At 41.2% G+C, this 15,356-nt stretch overlaps 1 protein-coding gene across 23 annotated transcripts in view; it reads left to right on the top strand.

Annotated features, from left to right (window-relative positions):
* The first annotated feature begins 8,865 nt into the window (after positions 1 to 8,865).
* Fip1l1 (factor interacting with PAPOLA and CPSF1) overlaps positions 8,866 to 15,356 on the top strand; it is a 62,706-nt gene continuing 56,215 nt past the window's right edge. For 11 of the 23 annotated variants that reach the window (XM_075943028.1, XM_075943027.1, XM_075943021.1 and 8 more), the window contains exons 1-3: positions 8,960 to 9,190; positions 10,393 to 10,432; positions 14,824 to 14,881. In XM_075943028.1, coding sequence (XP_075799143.1) covers positions 9,109 to 9,190; positions 10,393 to 10,432; positions 14,824 to 14,881 — 180 coding nt within the window. In that variant the 5' untranslated portion in view covers positions 8,960 to 9,108. Of the gene's footprint in view, positions 9,191 to 10,257; positions 10,303 to 10,392; positions 10,433 to 14,823; positions 14,882 to 15,356 lie in introns of all 23 variants that reach the window. The other 12 variants (XM_075943026.1, XM_075943018.1, XM_075943031.1 and 9 more) reach the window with 9 other exon arrangements.

Raw genomic sequence — 15,356 nt, 5'->3', positions numbered from 1 at the left:
GTAACGGCCGTTGATTGGCTGGCCAGGCGCGCGGGCTGGCGGGAGGAATCTTTGTTAGGCGTGGAAACCCGCTATAAGTAGAGATTCAGTCATCCTGAAAGGTTGGGCCCGGCCGCTTTCTAGGAAGGAACTGAAAGGGGTTGTTTGTTCCTGTCTGTCAGCTCACTCCGCCTTTTCTTCTCGGTTAAGGATTCTCAGGAATAATAAAAATCTATCCTGAACTTTACTATCATTAACACAGGCACTTCCCCATTCCCACTTTGAGCAGCCAGAGAAAATAGAAAAATTGCTGCTACATCGGAGTTTTCTGTGTCTAAGTTATCTTCCGCATTATTGCACACAAGCCTCGTGAAATACCTGCTAGGTCCGGCAGGATGGCTCAGCGGGTGAGAGCTCTTGCAACACAAGCCTGATGACCTGTGTTCAATCCTTGGAATTCAATGTAGAAAAGAGAAAATGAAAAACATGGTGTCCACAGTTCTTGCCCTCTCCCCTTCCCTCTTCCTTGGTACACCGTTACATTATATTCCTAAAGCTAGCCACCAAGGTCTGTTCTCTTCTGTGACCACTTCCTTATGCCTGACTAAAACTCCAAGGTCCACCTATCAAAACACCAAGGTCCAGCAATGAAAATTCATTATTTACCTACACTGGCTAACATGTCACCAACTCATCCCAACACAAACTTCTTTTTCTCCTAAAAACCACTCCTGCAGCCGGACAGTGGTAGCTCACGCCTTTAACCCCAGCACTCAGGAGGCAGTGGTAGGTGGATCTCCGTGAGTTAGAGCCCATCCTGGTCTACAAGAGCTAGTTCGATGATAGGTTCCAAAGCTACGGAGAAACCCTGCATCGAAAAAAAAAAAACAAAAACAAAACAACAAAAACAAAAACACTCCTGCAGAAGAAACACTTATACAGGGTGTGTTTGTTTGTTTGTTTGTTTTTGCCCTATACAGAGTGGCCAGGGTGGGGGTGGCAAAATCTACATCCTGAGAATTTGGTGTCTGGGTGTGTTCTATGCTGACTCCAGAAAGAACTCTAAGAAAGTTTTCCTTCTGCGATCTCCACATGCTCCATATACCAAGCACATAATCTCCTCCCCCCCCCCCGCACCCAACACAACACACATACATACACAAACATAATGAAAAGTTTCTCTTTTCTCAATCTTTCCTCCTACATCTAAATCTTCATCTGCTTCAAAACTTCTACTTTCAAGTTCTTTATCCTTGCTATGCCCCCAGCTAATATCATCACTCCTCTGGACAGCTACAATGATTCCTCACCATTTCTCCTTGCCAAACTTCAAAGATCCAATGACCAATTGAAACCACTCCCTTGTGCACAAAAATTTACACCGCATAAATCTTGCTCTCTCAAAACAAATTCCAAGTCTACCTTTTAACTGAAGGTATTTCCTAACTCATCTCTATTAGACTTTTGTCATAATTGACTGATATACAGCACACAGTTGAGTCTTTTACTAAAAGTGCTTATCACATCAATGAGCTAAAGTTCTAATATAGCTGTTTTCTTAACATATTTATCTCTAGGATGTACACTACAGGACTGGAACCCCCCCCCAACCTGAACTATTGTAGTTGAGATATATGAAGAAAAGTTCTCAGAAGAAACATGGACAAGGAACTAGAAAATAAAACCAGACAAGAATAGAGCCAGTCTTTACTTTTGGTTTAAAGTACAAGAAACTTTTCATTGGGTTTAAGGAGTAAAAATAATCCGTTACCCTGTGGGTTTTTTGAAAAGGGGCTCCAAATTATTATGTGAAAAACTAATTTGAAATGTTTTACACACACACACACACACACACACAATCCAAAGGTCTTTTTGTTCATTTCACAACTAGTGAAGTTTAGCAAACGTAGCAAGATTGAGAAGTAAATATATTGATCTCTATTTGGAACCTGTTTTGTTGAATTGTGGAAGTATGCATAAGATAATTAACTATTTAAAACACATTTATTGATTGTGTGTGTGTGTGTGTGTGTGTGTGTAGACAGGATCTCACTATGCAGCTCTGTCTATCCTGGAACTCTCTATGAAGACCAAGCTGACTGCAAACCCATAGTCAGGACAGGAAATCAAACAATGCAGGATCCTGGAAGCAGGAGCTGATGTAGAGGCCATGAAGGGGAGCTGCTTACTGACTTGCTTCACATGGCTTGCTCAGGCTTCTTCCTTGTAGAATCTAGGACCACAAGCCCAGAAATGGCATCACTCATCATGGGCTGAGCCCTCCCCCATTGATCACTAAGGAGAAAATGCCTTAAGGCTAGATCTTCTATAAGCATTTCCTCAGCTAAGGCTCTTTCCACTCAGATGACTCTAGCTTTTATCAAGTTGACACAGAAAGCCAGCCAGGACACCATTGTTAATCGTTTTTAAATTTATAGTTCAATAATATTAAAAATATTTATTCTGCTCATACAAAATTGAAAAAAGAAAAAGGGGAAACTGCTATGGGAAAATGCTCTTGTATTTCTTGTACACTGAAAGATTTGTCACTTGTATTGGTTTAATAAAGTGCTAATTGGTCAGTAGCCAGGCAGAAAGTATAGAAGTTCTGTTTTTATTTCCACAAGAAATAAGAGGCTGTGGATTCATTCTGGGTTAAGAAAACTAAGGTTTGATCAAGGAAGAGCTCCTGAAAAATTTCCAATGGGAATGGGTGGCCCAGATGATGCAACGTTTCAGAGCAAGCACCCCTATTGCAGTTTCTTCTGGGTTCTGCATCCAGAACAGCTTCAAGGCTGCTGACTAAGATGATATGGCCCCATAGAATACTCCAGTCAGGACTTAATCATAATCCTAATTTTTTTTGTGTGTCCCCATAAGATTACAAGTACCGCCAATCAGCAAGAAGTAGCCTAGAAATCTACACCCACATTCCTCCCCCAAAAATGGAGTATGGATGTTTGCCTTTGTTTAGTTTGTTAATTACAAGTTGTTATGGAGGCCAGGCGGTGGTGGCACACGCCTTTAATCCCAGCACTCGGGAGGCAGAGGCAGGCGGATCTCTGTGAGATCGAGACCAGCCTGGTCTACAAGAGCTAGATCCAGGACAGGCTCAAAAACCACAGAGAAACCCTGTCTCGAAAAAACAAAAAAACAAACAAACAAACAAAAAACAAGTTGTTATGGAGAATGGTCAGGAAAAAAAATCTAAACAAAGAAGATTATATTCAGCGTATTTAGGGTCTTGTTTCGAAAAGGAGAAAAAGGGACTGTTGTGGGATAATGCTTTTGTACACTGTAAAGATTTGTCACCTGTATTGTTTTAATAAAATACTGGTTGTCCAGTAGCCAGACAGGAAATATAGGCAGGGCAACTAGACTAATAGCAAAGACAGAGATGTTTTTTTTTTTTTTTTGCTCTTTAGGAAGAGCAAAGACTGAGATGCAGTCACTAGTCCCATGAAGAGGAAGCAAGATGAGAATGCCTTACTGAGAACAGGAACCAAGCCACATGGCTAAACACAGACAAGAATTATGGGTTAATATAAGATATAAGAGCTAGTTAATAATAACCCTTAGCTATTGGACAAACAGTTTATAAACCGTGTGCTTCTTTGAGACTAATTGACAGTAGGACCTAGTGGGACAGAAACTTCTGCCTACATGCAACCAATCTCTGGAATTTTTTTATTTTGCAAAATTAAAATAGCTTCAAAACCATACACTATAAATAATGATCCCCATTGTCACCCACAGCCTCCAACTCCCATACCCCCATACCCTTTTGCAGCCTCTGATTTAATTCTGTTTTCTTTGGGTTGATAACTGTAGGTTATGTAAGTGGGTTCATTTACTGTCTGCTTGATTTTGATCGACTTATTGCACTTAACATAACATCCACATGTTCATCTAATTGTGACACATGCCTTTGAGTTTATTTTAAAGTTTTTTTTATTTTTAAGTGTGTGTGTGTGTGTGTGTGTGTGTGTGTAAATACACTTGCCCTCAGAGCCAGAGGCTCTGAATCCCCTCGAGCTGTAATCATAGAGGATTGTGAGTCACCAAATGTGGATGCTGAACTCTGAAGTCTGGTCCTACTGCAAGACCATTGAACAATCTAAATCATTGAGACATCTCTTTAGCTTCAGTTTTTGCTTTAATTTTTTTGTTCTAAATGATTAATAATATTTTGTAGTATGCATAGAGTACATATTCATTAATCCATCAATGGAGATTTGAGCTTTTCCAGTTTGGGGCCTTTATGAATAATACTGCTCTATACATAGGTGCTCAGATAGTCTACAGATTTGTTTTCCATCCTTTTGATTGAACTATGTAGTAAATATTTTTAGGTTTTCTGAGGAACTTCTGTTCTTCACAGTAGATGTTACATTTATATTCCCACTGGCAATACACAAGGGTTCTAGTTTTTCTACATGCTTTTAAAATCTCTTTCAAGAAGCCATCTAATGGGTGAAGATGTGAATTATTACAAAAATACTTGGAGCTTTCTATTTACATTCAGAAACAGCCATTGAAATCTGTGTGCCTGGAACTGTTGGGTGGCTGTGGAGGTATTGAAAAGTGGGCAGATTTGGTGTACAATTTGTAGGAAGTCCTAACAGATGTTGGCAGTGGATTTTATAGGCATGAGTGTAGTGGCATTTCAATTGTATTTTAATAAATAGAGATTGCCTGAAGATCTGAGAGTAAAACAGCCCCACTGCTCAGCCTTACAGACCAGCTAATGGTAACACACACTGTTAATCCCGGAGGCCACAATGGCACACACCTTTAATCCCAGTAGCCATACTAGTTGCCATAGAAACCAGGTGGTACATGTTTTTAATCCCAGCTCTAGAGAGGATTTTAAAACGGGAAGAGACAGCTCTCAGGTACAGTCTCTTTCTGAGGATTCCTAGAGGCAGGATCACCATTTCGGACTGAAGTCAAGGTAAGAGCCAGTGGCTGGCTGTTTTGCTTTTTGGATTTCTCTCTCTGAGTTTTTATTACTCATGCATCACATGCAGAGCATAACTGAGAGGAAAGGGGGACTCAGAAGCTTGAGGGTGTTGAGTTGATAAACTGGACATGGTTACTAACAGTAAGATGTATACAACCCGGGAAAGTGTGAGAAGGGACAGGGTAAGTTTGAAAGTACGTTACATTAGCTCTACTGTGAGCATGGGCTTGAAATACCGATTAGCTATGCAAAACAGTTGCTAGATAAATAGGGGAAAAAAGCAGGGGTAAAAATTCTTCCTCTCAGATGGATTTCAGATTTCTACAAAATGAGTTGTTTAAGACTATCCCATTAACCTCAGCAGGCTGTAATGTGTACTTCTATCCAGAAATGGCCATTAAGTCTCTTCCTTTATAAGAGTCATGTCTACATCCTCTGTAGGTGTGATCAGAGCTTAGTAAAAGATGCAGTGATGGTTTCCCACACAACGACATGAGGAGCTAGGATCCAAAAAGACAAAGATAAGAATGGTTCCTTCTTATCATTCAAAGGTGAAGGCACACAGCCACAGAGAAATGAATAGGAAATGATGCAACGTTCCAGAAACAAGTAGCAATTGAAAACTTCTTGTCAAAAGATGCTAAGATACAGAGAGTAGGGCAGTAACTGGGGCTTAATTCCTCAAAACAGTGTCTTTAAAAGAAAAGTTCTTTTTAAAGTGCCCAAGGAGAAAAGGCTGTGTGCACAGAAGGACCCTAGCCTGCCTCTATCTAGTGCACAGAAGGACCCCAGCCTGCCTCTATCTAGTGCACAGAAGGATCCCAGCCTGCCTGTTTTCTTTGTCCATTTTCCATGCAGGTGTGCATTCAGGTAGGTGCGCGCGCATATATGTGCATATGCATGTGGAGGCCTGAAGTCAATGTTGGGAATAATTCCGAATTGTTCTTCCATTTTATTCACTGATTTAGGGTTTCTCAACCAAAAACAGAACTTGGCAGTATGACTAGTCTTACTAGCAACTTTGTTCTGGGGATCTCTGACCTGAGGCTAGAATTATATATATGTAGGTGGACTGACAAGTTCAGCCAGCATTAATGTGGGTTCTGGGCATGCGGGCTCTAGCCTTCCCACTCACATGGCAATTACTGTAACCACTGAGCCATCGCCCCAGTCCCTAATCAAATGTTTTCATGTTTGAGACCTCCATTTTCTCTGCTATCCTTTCAATAAGTGGATATAAAAACATTGATTAATATATGGATTTACTGATGTGTAAATTAAAGAGCACTGAGTTTTTATTTAAGTGACATATACATATATTAGCAAAAAACCAAGCCAACAACAACAAAAAAAACCCAAACAACATAAAACCTAAGCAATTTATTTATTTAAAATACCTGTATGAACATGGTACTACTTCCACATACTAGTTACTGAACATGACTTTTAAATTTAATTTTAACTCTTGGCATCATCTTGTTTGTTTGTTTTAGATGGGGTCTGTCTCTACATAGCCTGGGCTGTCCTGAAACTCAGAGAGCTACCCTCCTTTGCCTCCCGATTGATGGGTTTAAAGGCATCTGACACCAAACCTGCCTCTCGACATCATCTTAATGGTAATTTGTTGTCTAATCATTATAATTATGCATCTGTTTTCAGCACCTCTCAAGAGCCTATATCATGTTAAAATATATCATTATTATCGGCATTATTTTGAGGTGGCGTCTTACTATGCTGCCCATGCAGATAACTTGTGAGCCTGTGAGAACCTCCAGCCTGAGCCTCCAGAACACCTGGGAGGACAAGTGTGTACTATCAGGCTCGGTTTACTATTATTAGCATCATTATCACTGCTTCTAAGAATAAATCACATTAATAATGAAGTGGAAAACATATTCAGGATAAATGAAATATTGTAGTATGATGACGTCATAATATAGGATATGAGAGGTGGTCTATACATAGTCAAATGACTTACCTTTGAAGTTTCCCATGGCAAATGGATAGATAAAGACACCTAAACCATAGCCATATGGTTAAGCATATCCATACAAGGAATTCTGTTTGGGAGGGAGGAAGGAAGAGGCCTTTTAAGGATGATTATTAATGATTTATGGGCTTCTCTGCTTGTAGAAATCATTTCAAAGCTTAGCTCAAGTGCTACCTCTACTACACAGGCAGTTCGAATGCGTCCATCATCATTCATAAATTCTTTGGTTTAAACAATGGTTTGGTATAAACAATACTCTGAAAGGCAAACTCCTTCCAGACTGGAAGGAAAAACAACCTGCTCTGTACAAAGGCAATCAACTCTCTCATGAAACCACGAAATTTTTATTATAAACGCACAAAACAATGAAAATAGAGATGAGCACGGTGGCTGCCAATGGTACTAACAAGCAGATAGTAAACCTTTTATTTCTTTCAGCAAAGGCCAGAAAGATATTGTGCACTATGTAATAGATGGGAGTGAAGGATAAACAAGATGAAGGTTTGGCCTCGTGAAGGTTCTGGGGAAACTGGCTATGTGGTCAAATAACTGACTCATGATGTGAGATACAGTCTTAGAAGCAGCATCTTGTCTAAAGCAGTCGTTAGCTCTACTCTGCTCCCTCTCTCCCAATCCTGCTGGGCTCATCTGCTGTCCACCCCCCACTCTAAGTGCAGCTGGGTGCCTACAACTCTTCTGTCTCTGGCCATTTGCATGTTCCCAATCTTCCAGTCAAGTAGCTCCTTCCCAGGAAGCCAGGGGGCTTGACTGCCTGTCTCCTGTCTCCATATGGGTATCCACTTTTTTTTTTTTTTAACTTCATCTTACTGTGGGCCTGTACCACTTGACACAGGATTACACCTCCTCCCTTTGCTCTGGGTCTCCTTATAGCTATTGTTATTCTTAACCCTCATCAATAAGGTGTGTCTCTGTGCTCAGTGCTTTTCCCCTCCATGAGAATACAGGCTTCAAGAAAAAGAGGGTTGTTTTTTTTGTTTGTTTGTTTGTTTTTCTTTCTGCCCAATTTATATAGCCTTGAAGAGTTCCTGATATTTGGGTGACTTTCATACAGATTTGTTGAATTTAGGAAAGATTTTATGAAGGAGATCGTCCTTAGAAGTTAAAACAATACAAGAATTTCTGATAGGGGAACAGCACAAAGAAGGCAACAATGAGTTCAAAGCTAAGAACAATTAAAATCCACAGGCTCTATCTAGGTAATGTGGATGATAGGATATTCATTGGGACCCCCCCCCCCCATCAATCACTAATTAAGTTGGGACCTGTCCCCTCATCAATTAATCAATCAATTAAGAAAATGCTGGCAGATTTGTCTACTGCCCGATTTTATGAAGGCATTTTTTTTTTTCTCAGCTGAGGCTCCCTCCACGCAGAGTTGACATAAAACTATTCAGCTTTGGGTCTCTCCATTCAACCCTGCCTACACTGGAACTCAATATGTAGACCAGGGTGGCCTGGAACTCAGAGATCTACCTGTCTCGGCCTATCCAAGTGCTGGAATTAAAGGCGTGCACCACTATGCCCAGTTCTAATGCTTTTTAAACAATGAGAACTCATTCTTTATATACTTTGAATTTTCTTTTGTAGCTTGTTAAAATTCCGAAGAAAGATTAAATGAGAAACCCGCAGACTAGTATGAGCTGTGTATCAAGTAAACACGTAAGGGATGGTGGCTTTCAGGATTTTAAAATAAACACATGGTGGAGGAAGAAAGCATTAAGGACAGAAAAGAACAATGGAAAACTGAGGATTGGAAGGGGGAGTGGGATGGTGGGAAGGGAACTTCAAAGAACACCAGAAGCCAGAGCAAATGCCACTCTGAAAAGCAAAGCCGGAATACTATGGATGGGGGCGGGGAGGAGCCAAGCGCGATGCGCACGCGCAATGGGGCTCAGGTGCCGGCTGCTGCGGAAGAGAAGCCACCTAGAGACGCCGCGCGGCTTGGGTGCTGCTGCGCGTGCGCGGGCGGCCCTGCGCCTGGCTCTTCGTGGTGGTGGCTGCCTCCACCGAGGCCGGCCTTGGATTTGGGGCTCGCGCTCTCTTCGTTCGCTTGCCGGAGGGTTCGCTCCCCTTCTCGCGCCCCGGGACGGCGAGGCTGGGGAAGGGGTTGAAAGGGGCTGTTGATCGCCTCCTTTAACTTGTGCGTGGGGCGGCCATGTCGGCCGGCGAGGTGGAGCGCCTGGTGGAGTTGAGCAGCGGGACCGGAGGGGATGAGGAGGAAGAGTGGCTGTATGGCGGTACGGAACTTCCTGTCTGTCTCCCGGGTTCTCTCTGGCCTTCCTCCCGGCGTCGCAGGTCCGGGCGTCCGGGGCCTCTCGTCCTAGCCCTGGCCGGCCTGAGTTAGGCCGAGCGCGGCCTGCTCCTCCCGGCCCTCGCCCGGACCCGCAGCCTCTCACCGCGCGGTGGACGCGGGCCAAGGAGGCCGGGCAGCCCCGCTTCGCCCTCCTCCCCACCGTCCCGGCCTCCTTGCTTCTGCGCTCTCTCTATTCATGCCCTTTCTGTCGATCCTGAGCTGCTTCGGGGTTTCTCTTGCTCGGTGGTTGTTGGGTGCCCTTTCTCGTCCCTTTCTTTCAGAAGCAGTCATTCTGTAATTATAACTAAATAAAGTTAATGATATAAAACTAACGTCTTGTTTCTTGATGGTCAGTTTGTATGGAATGCACCTGCAAGGGTACCTCCTTGTCTGAAAGTCGTGCTTTAAAAATATTAATTAAGAGAGGCAGATGGAATACACTATGGTCCATAAAGAGAACCCTGAATTGTCTCCTGTATTAAGGTGAAGCTTTTCACTTTTTTTTTTTTAAAAAAAGAGATTGTTCTATAGTCCACGTCATAGTTGTACCCCATGACTCTTCCCGTAGGCTTGTTTTCAGTCATGCATTTCTGTGTGCCTAACTTGAATGCATCATGTACTTTGCTTTTGTCGGGGACATGTTCTGTGTCTGGCTTTAAGTCGTAATCCCCCTTGTTTGTTAGACCAGATTTGAAAGTATTTTGTTCTTGCCTAGACCATAAGTTCTTGACTGTGCTAGAATATTATAATAAAGGTGCACGTTGGAATCTAGGCAACCTTTTAGTGATGTAACTTTGATAAACTTGGGAAATTGGCTGTTTCTTTAATGCAAAGAGTCAGCATCAGTATTACCCTTGACATGTGACATGTATGGGGTTTCTCCTACCAAATGTGTAAATCCTCATTACCTCTTTAATTAAGCTTATATAACAGTGAAGTCTTGCTTTTTTTTTTCTTCCATAATGGGTGTATGTTGTCTATAAAGTGATCTAACTTTGGCTATGCTTGTAGGCCCCTGGGACGTGCATGTGCACAGTGATTTGACAAAGGATCTAGGTTAGTGCTTGTTCCCTTCAGATTTTTATAATACTTGTTGCTTTTAGCCTGATTTCTTCATTTACTTTATTTTATTATTTTATTTGGTAGATGAAAATGAAGTTGAAAGGCCAGAAGAAGAAAATGCCAGGTTGGTGAACTTTCCTGTTGATGTTTTATGTAGACTGTGATTCTAGCAAGTTGTCAACTGTTTTGTTATCGTTTTTGGCTTAATTACATTTTGACCAAAGTTTGGAGGACTCTTTCTATTTCAGGACCAATTAATTCTGTGTTGGTGTCTAGTAGCTTATAAGACAGTTTTTGGAGTTAGGCATTTGTCACCTTTCCACCATTGAGTAACTACTGAACTTAGTAGTGGAGTATATAATATAGTTGGTCTTTGGGTATTTGATTGTTTTGGTTTTTCCGCCCCCAGACAAGGTTTATCTGTGTAGTCTGTGTAGCCCTGACTTTGGAACTTGATTTGTAGACCAGGCTGGCCTTGACCTTGGAGATCTGTCTGCCTCTGCCTCTTGAGTGCTGGTATTAAAAGCGTGCGCCACCACTCCTGACTGAATGCTGCTGAATTACTGAGAAAAAAATAGTAGCTGAAAATTATTGCTTTGATAATTTATTACTTGTTTTATCTTTTGCTTTTGGTGTAATTTCTTTTTTATGAGATGGCCCTTACTGTGTGGCCCAGAAATCCCTTTGTAGACAAAGCTGTTTGCAGACAAGGCTGGCCTTGAACCCATAGATGTAGTATGCCTAATTGCCTCCTGAGTGTTAGGATTTAAGTCACTATGCGTGGCTTGGCTGTAATTTTAGTTCTTTTTATTTTTTTTAAATTCATAATGGAACTAATTTTGGAAGGGAATCATGCTTTCTTCTATACCATGGACAGAATAGATGGTTTTTAAAATATAAGTTGATTTCTTTTGTTATATAAAACTTTGTATTTTATGGAGTGTGTCTAGGGAACCAAACATTCACACAAAAATTCAGTATAACTCATGCATATAAGTACATGTCTAAATTGGCTTTACTTTTTGATCAGAGAACTGTCTGGAATAATGAGGGGAGGATTTTTTTTTCTGTCTTTAATTAATGTGCATTTGGTGTTTTGCCTGCATGAGTGTGTCAGGTACCCTGGAACTGGAGTTAGAGACAGTTATGAGCTGCCATGCGTGGGTGCTGGGAATTGAACCTAGGTCCTCTGGGAAGAACAGCCAGTTCTCTTAAGGGCTGAGCCATCTCTCCAGGCTGGGAAGGAGTGTTTTAAACAGAGCAATCAAGGGCTGGAGAAGTGTCTCAGTTGGTGAAATGCATGCGTCATAAGCTTGTGAACACAAATGAGTCTGCCCTAGGAGAGATTTATATAACAGAATCTCCAATCCTCACTGTCCATCCTCTCTATACTGGTGAGCACCAGGTTCAATGAGAGACTCTCAAAACAGAAGAGAAACAAATTGATGATTTTGGGCCGCCACATGGCATGCACAGGTGCAATCTCAAACTCATACACACATGGGTCACACACACAAAGAATATTTTTATTTTCGAAGTGGAGGGAATAATACTTCCTACCTAGCAGGATAATCCAAAAGGTAGAACAGGGACAGTAAGGGTGTGGAGAAACCAGACCAGTTAAATATTGCTGACGCTACTGTACAGTGGTGTGCCCTCTAGCCTCCACAGGGCTAAACCGTTATCACAATTCAGCAGTTCTGCTCACTTTAACTTAGAGAAGTGAAAACATGCGTGAACGTGAGAACTTGAACATCAGTGTTCTTAGCATTATCATAGCTAGTCAGGAAAATGGAAGTAACACACCTTTCCACCAACATACAAATTAGAGATTCTATGCAAAGTACTCTTATGAGGATATTTCATGGTGGAAGGAAATAAAGTGCTGACTTGCTACAACATGGGTGAACACATTAAGAATGTGTTATAGGAAAGAAGCAGCTTCAAAGGACATGTATGATTCAGTATATAAAGTATCCAGAGCAAGCAAATCCATAGAGACAGAAAGATCGGCATTGTGGGATAGGAGAAAATGGGGTGACTGGTGAAACAGATTTCTTTTAGGAGTCTGTGTAACACATTCTAGGATTTGATAACATAAAGGTTACACTGAACAAAATACACCCCTGTAAGTGTAGTCTTTAAATGAGCGGATGTGAGTTATGTCTTAACGAAGTCTCCAAAATGAACATTGTCAGAAATCTATTCTTTTGCATCCAAAAAATAAAAAGAGCTAAAGCCCACAAGGCAGCTGCACGGAAACAAGGAGCGAAAGTAGAAATGGCGCCAGCAGAGCCAGGATAAGCAGTGTTCTTCCATATAAGCCCTTTTCCTCCACGCTTTGCTGTGTTATCTGACACTAAATCATATATGTTTGGAGTTTTGTATTAAATTTGCTTTCTTAAAACATTGGTAGGGATGTATAGTTTTTAAAAATAATTAAATGGCCTGGTGGTAGTGGCTTAGACCTTTAATCCCAGCACTCGGGTGGCAGTGCAGGTGGATCTCTGTGAGTTAGAGGCCAACCTAAAAGTTGCAGGACAGCCAGAGCTACACAGCAAACCCCTGTCTCGAACCCCCCTCCAAAAAATTTTTTTTTGCATATTCATTAAGTGTCAAGAAGCTGATTACAGGGTAGAAGTATAATCAAATACACATTTTTATGGGCTAATCTTTATATCGGTTTTATTATTTAACTACAATTCTAAGTTCACTTTGATCGGTGTTTGTTTGTTTTTTAATTTTGTGTGTATTGGTGTTTTCCATGCATGTATGTCCATGTACCATGTTTATGTCTGGTGGAAGATAAAAGATGTTGGTTCCCCTGGGGCTGCCGTTCAGATGGTTGTGAGCTGCCATGTGGGTGTTGGGACTCAAACCTAGGCCCTGGGAAACACTGAGCCACCTCTCCTTCTTCGAACTTCACTTTCTCGTTGAACTTTCTTGAATTCTCTGGGACACAGCGTGAAAGTTCATTGGAGTTTATTCAGTTCTGCCTTCTTCGAGTACTATTGCCTATATGTGTTGTTAATTTCATTTGAAGAGCTTTGTGTGTCTCATCCTATGGAAGGGCATTTGTCTTTAAATTTTTACTTTTTCAGAAAAATATTATAATTTTAGCATTATTTAGAATTATGTTTTAATTGTGATAAGGAGTTGAAAGTTCTAAAGGATTATGTCTAACGGAGGAAGGGGTTTAGGTAAAGCTGGGAGGCAGCTCGGTACATCCTTGCACTAACCTGCCTAGGTCCCTACTGTTGAATTTGCCCATTTTCCTTGTGCCTGGTTCATTGCTGAGGCTCCTGTCCTTGAGCATTGCATTACACTGATTCCAGCGCTGTCCTGCAAGTGGCCAGGTCTTAGCTGAGCACAGTGTACCGCCCTGTGAAATGAAAAGCACGCTGAGGGTCCGGTTCCCCATGCGCGTGCAAACAAGTGAACAAAACTTGTTTCTGGCTCTCTAGAGTTTATTTATGCAAATCATTAGATTAAGAATTGTAGTAGAATATTTATCTTGTCCTGTGTTAGGACAGGAAATGCTGATGTTTTCAGTTTCTTTCCTAATTTGCCTAATTTAGGCATGTTGTTCTAAATTGTCTCTAAGGAGTATTAGAGGAGTGAAGCTTAGGGGAGATAGGCATGACAATGAAAAAAGCATTGAATTTGTCAAAATCTAAGCATTTTACTTTGTAAAATGGTTAAAGCCTACTGTTAAGAAACAGTTCTGGAAGTATTATTTTTAGTTAGTTGAGTCTCATGGCAATGTGAATGTCTTCTTGTTAAATGACACAATTTTTGTTGTAAAACGACAGGTCAAATTCTCCTTCTAAAAGTGATTAGTTTTAGAATTCATCAAAATTGGCCCTAGAGTTCCTTATTACTGCAAACTAGAGGGTAGTCTTCCATGAAGATAATATTTTTACTCTTGAAATTTTGTTTTCAATAGAATGAAAGACGTATTTGATAAGGTGTGGAACAGCAGAGCAGGAGGAAGCGTGTGTGCTAACTGAGCACTGAAGGAATTATGATCTTATCATATAGGATTTCATGGGCATAGGGAGAAGTGAAACTGTATTGTGTAGTCTTTGACTATTTTATAGTCCTTGCACACAGCAGATATTTAATAAAGTGATAAATGCGCAGTGTTAACTTAAACTGTGTCCAACCATCAAATTGTATGTCATTAAGAAATTGTTGGGCAGAGAGTAGTGGTGGGGACCTTAATCCCAGCATTTAGGAGGCAGAGGTAAGCTGATCTCTTGTGTTTGAGGCCAGCTTGGTGGTCTACGTGGTAAGTTCAAGGAGTCTCTCCAAAAATCAAGAAAGCCCCACTCTTGCTTCCATCTGAATACTTGTTCTATGCATACTAACAGGAAAACCAGACAGATTTACAGGTCTTGTGTTCATCGTCCAGTTGGAGATAATAGCTTTAGCAAATCTTCTCAGAGAAACTGTAGTGTGAGCTGTGCTTGAAGCAGCAGCATCCAACCTGTCCGCTCCTTCCTTTTGTTGCAGTGCTAATCCTCCAGCTGGAATTGAAGAGGAAGCTGCTGAAAATGGCGTGTCAAAACCGGTAACATACATATCAGGCTTTGAAATCCAGTTACTCTGATGTTTAAAATCTTTGAAAGAACTTTAGTTTATTTACAGATAAAACCAACATTTAGCATAACCTTCAGCATCCTGATTGACTTGACCCCATCTTCTGTCAACTACTCCATCTGATATCAAAAGAATATGTAGAGTTAGTGAGGAGAAAAACTACAGGGAGGACACTTCAGGGGACACAGCAGGAGGAAAGGCTTACTGTTCATTGTTTTCAAATCACTAAAGAGGTGTTGATCACAGATTGAGTAAACCTGACTTGCAAAGCAGATGATGAGTTTGCAATCTGGACTTACAGTTTCTTAGGAATGTTCTCTAGGCTATACTCCTGCCTCTGTGGCTATTGACATGGTACTTGCTGCCCTCTGAGGGTTGTACATTTTAATTCTGAATGCAGAAGGAAACTTGTAGGTTTTTTTTTTTCAAACTTAAACTTATAACCA

Source organism: Microtus pennsylvanicus, chromosome 12, assembly GCF_037038515.1.
Source record: "Microtus pennsylvanicus isolate mMicPen1 chromosome 12, mMicPen1.hap1, whole genome shotgun sequence".
Classification (NCBI taxonomy): Eukaryota; Metazoa; Chordata; class Mammalia; order Rodentia; family Cricetidae; genus Microtus; species Microtus pennsylvanicus.
This window is presented reverse-complemented; position numbering and strand designations above follow the sequence as displayed.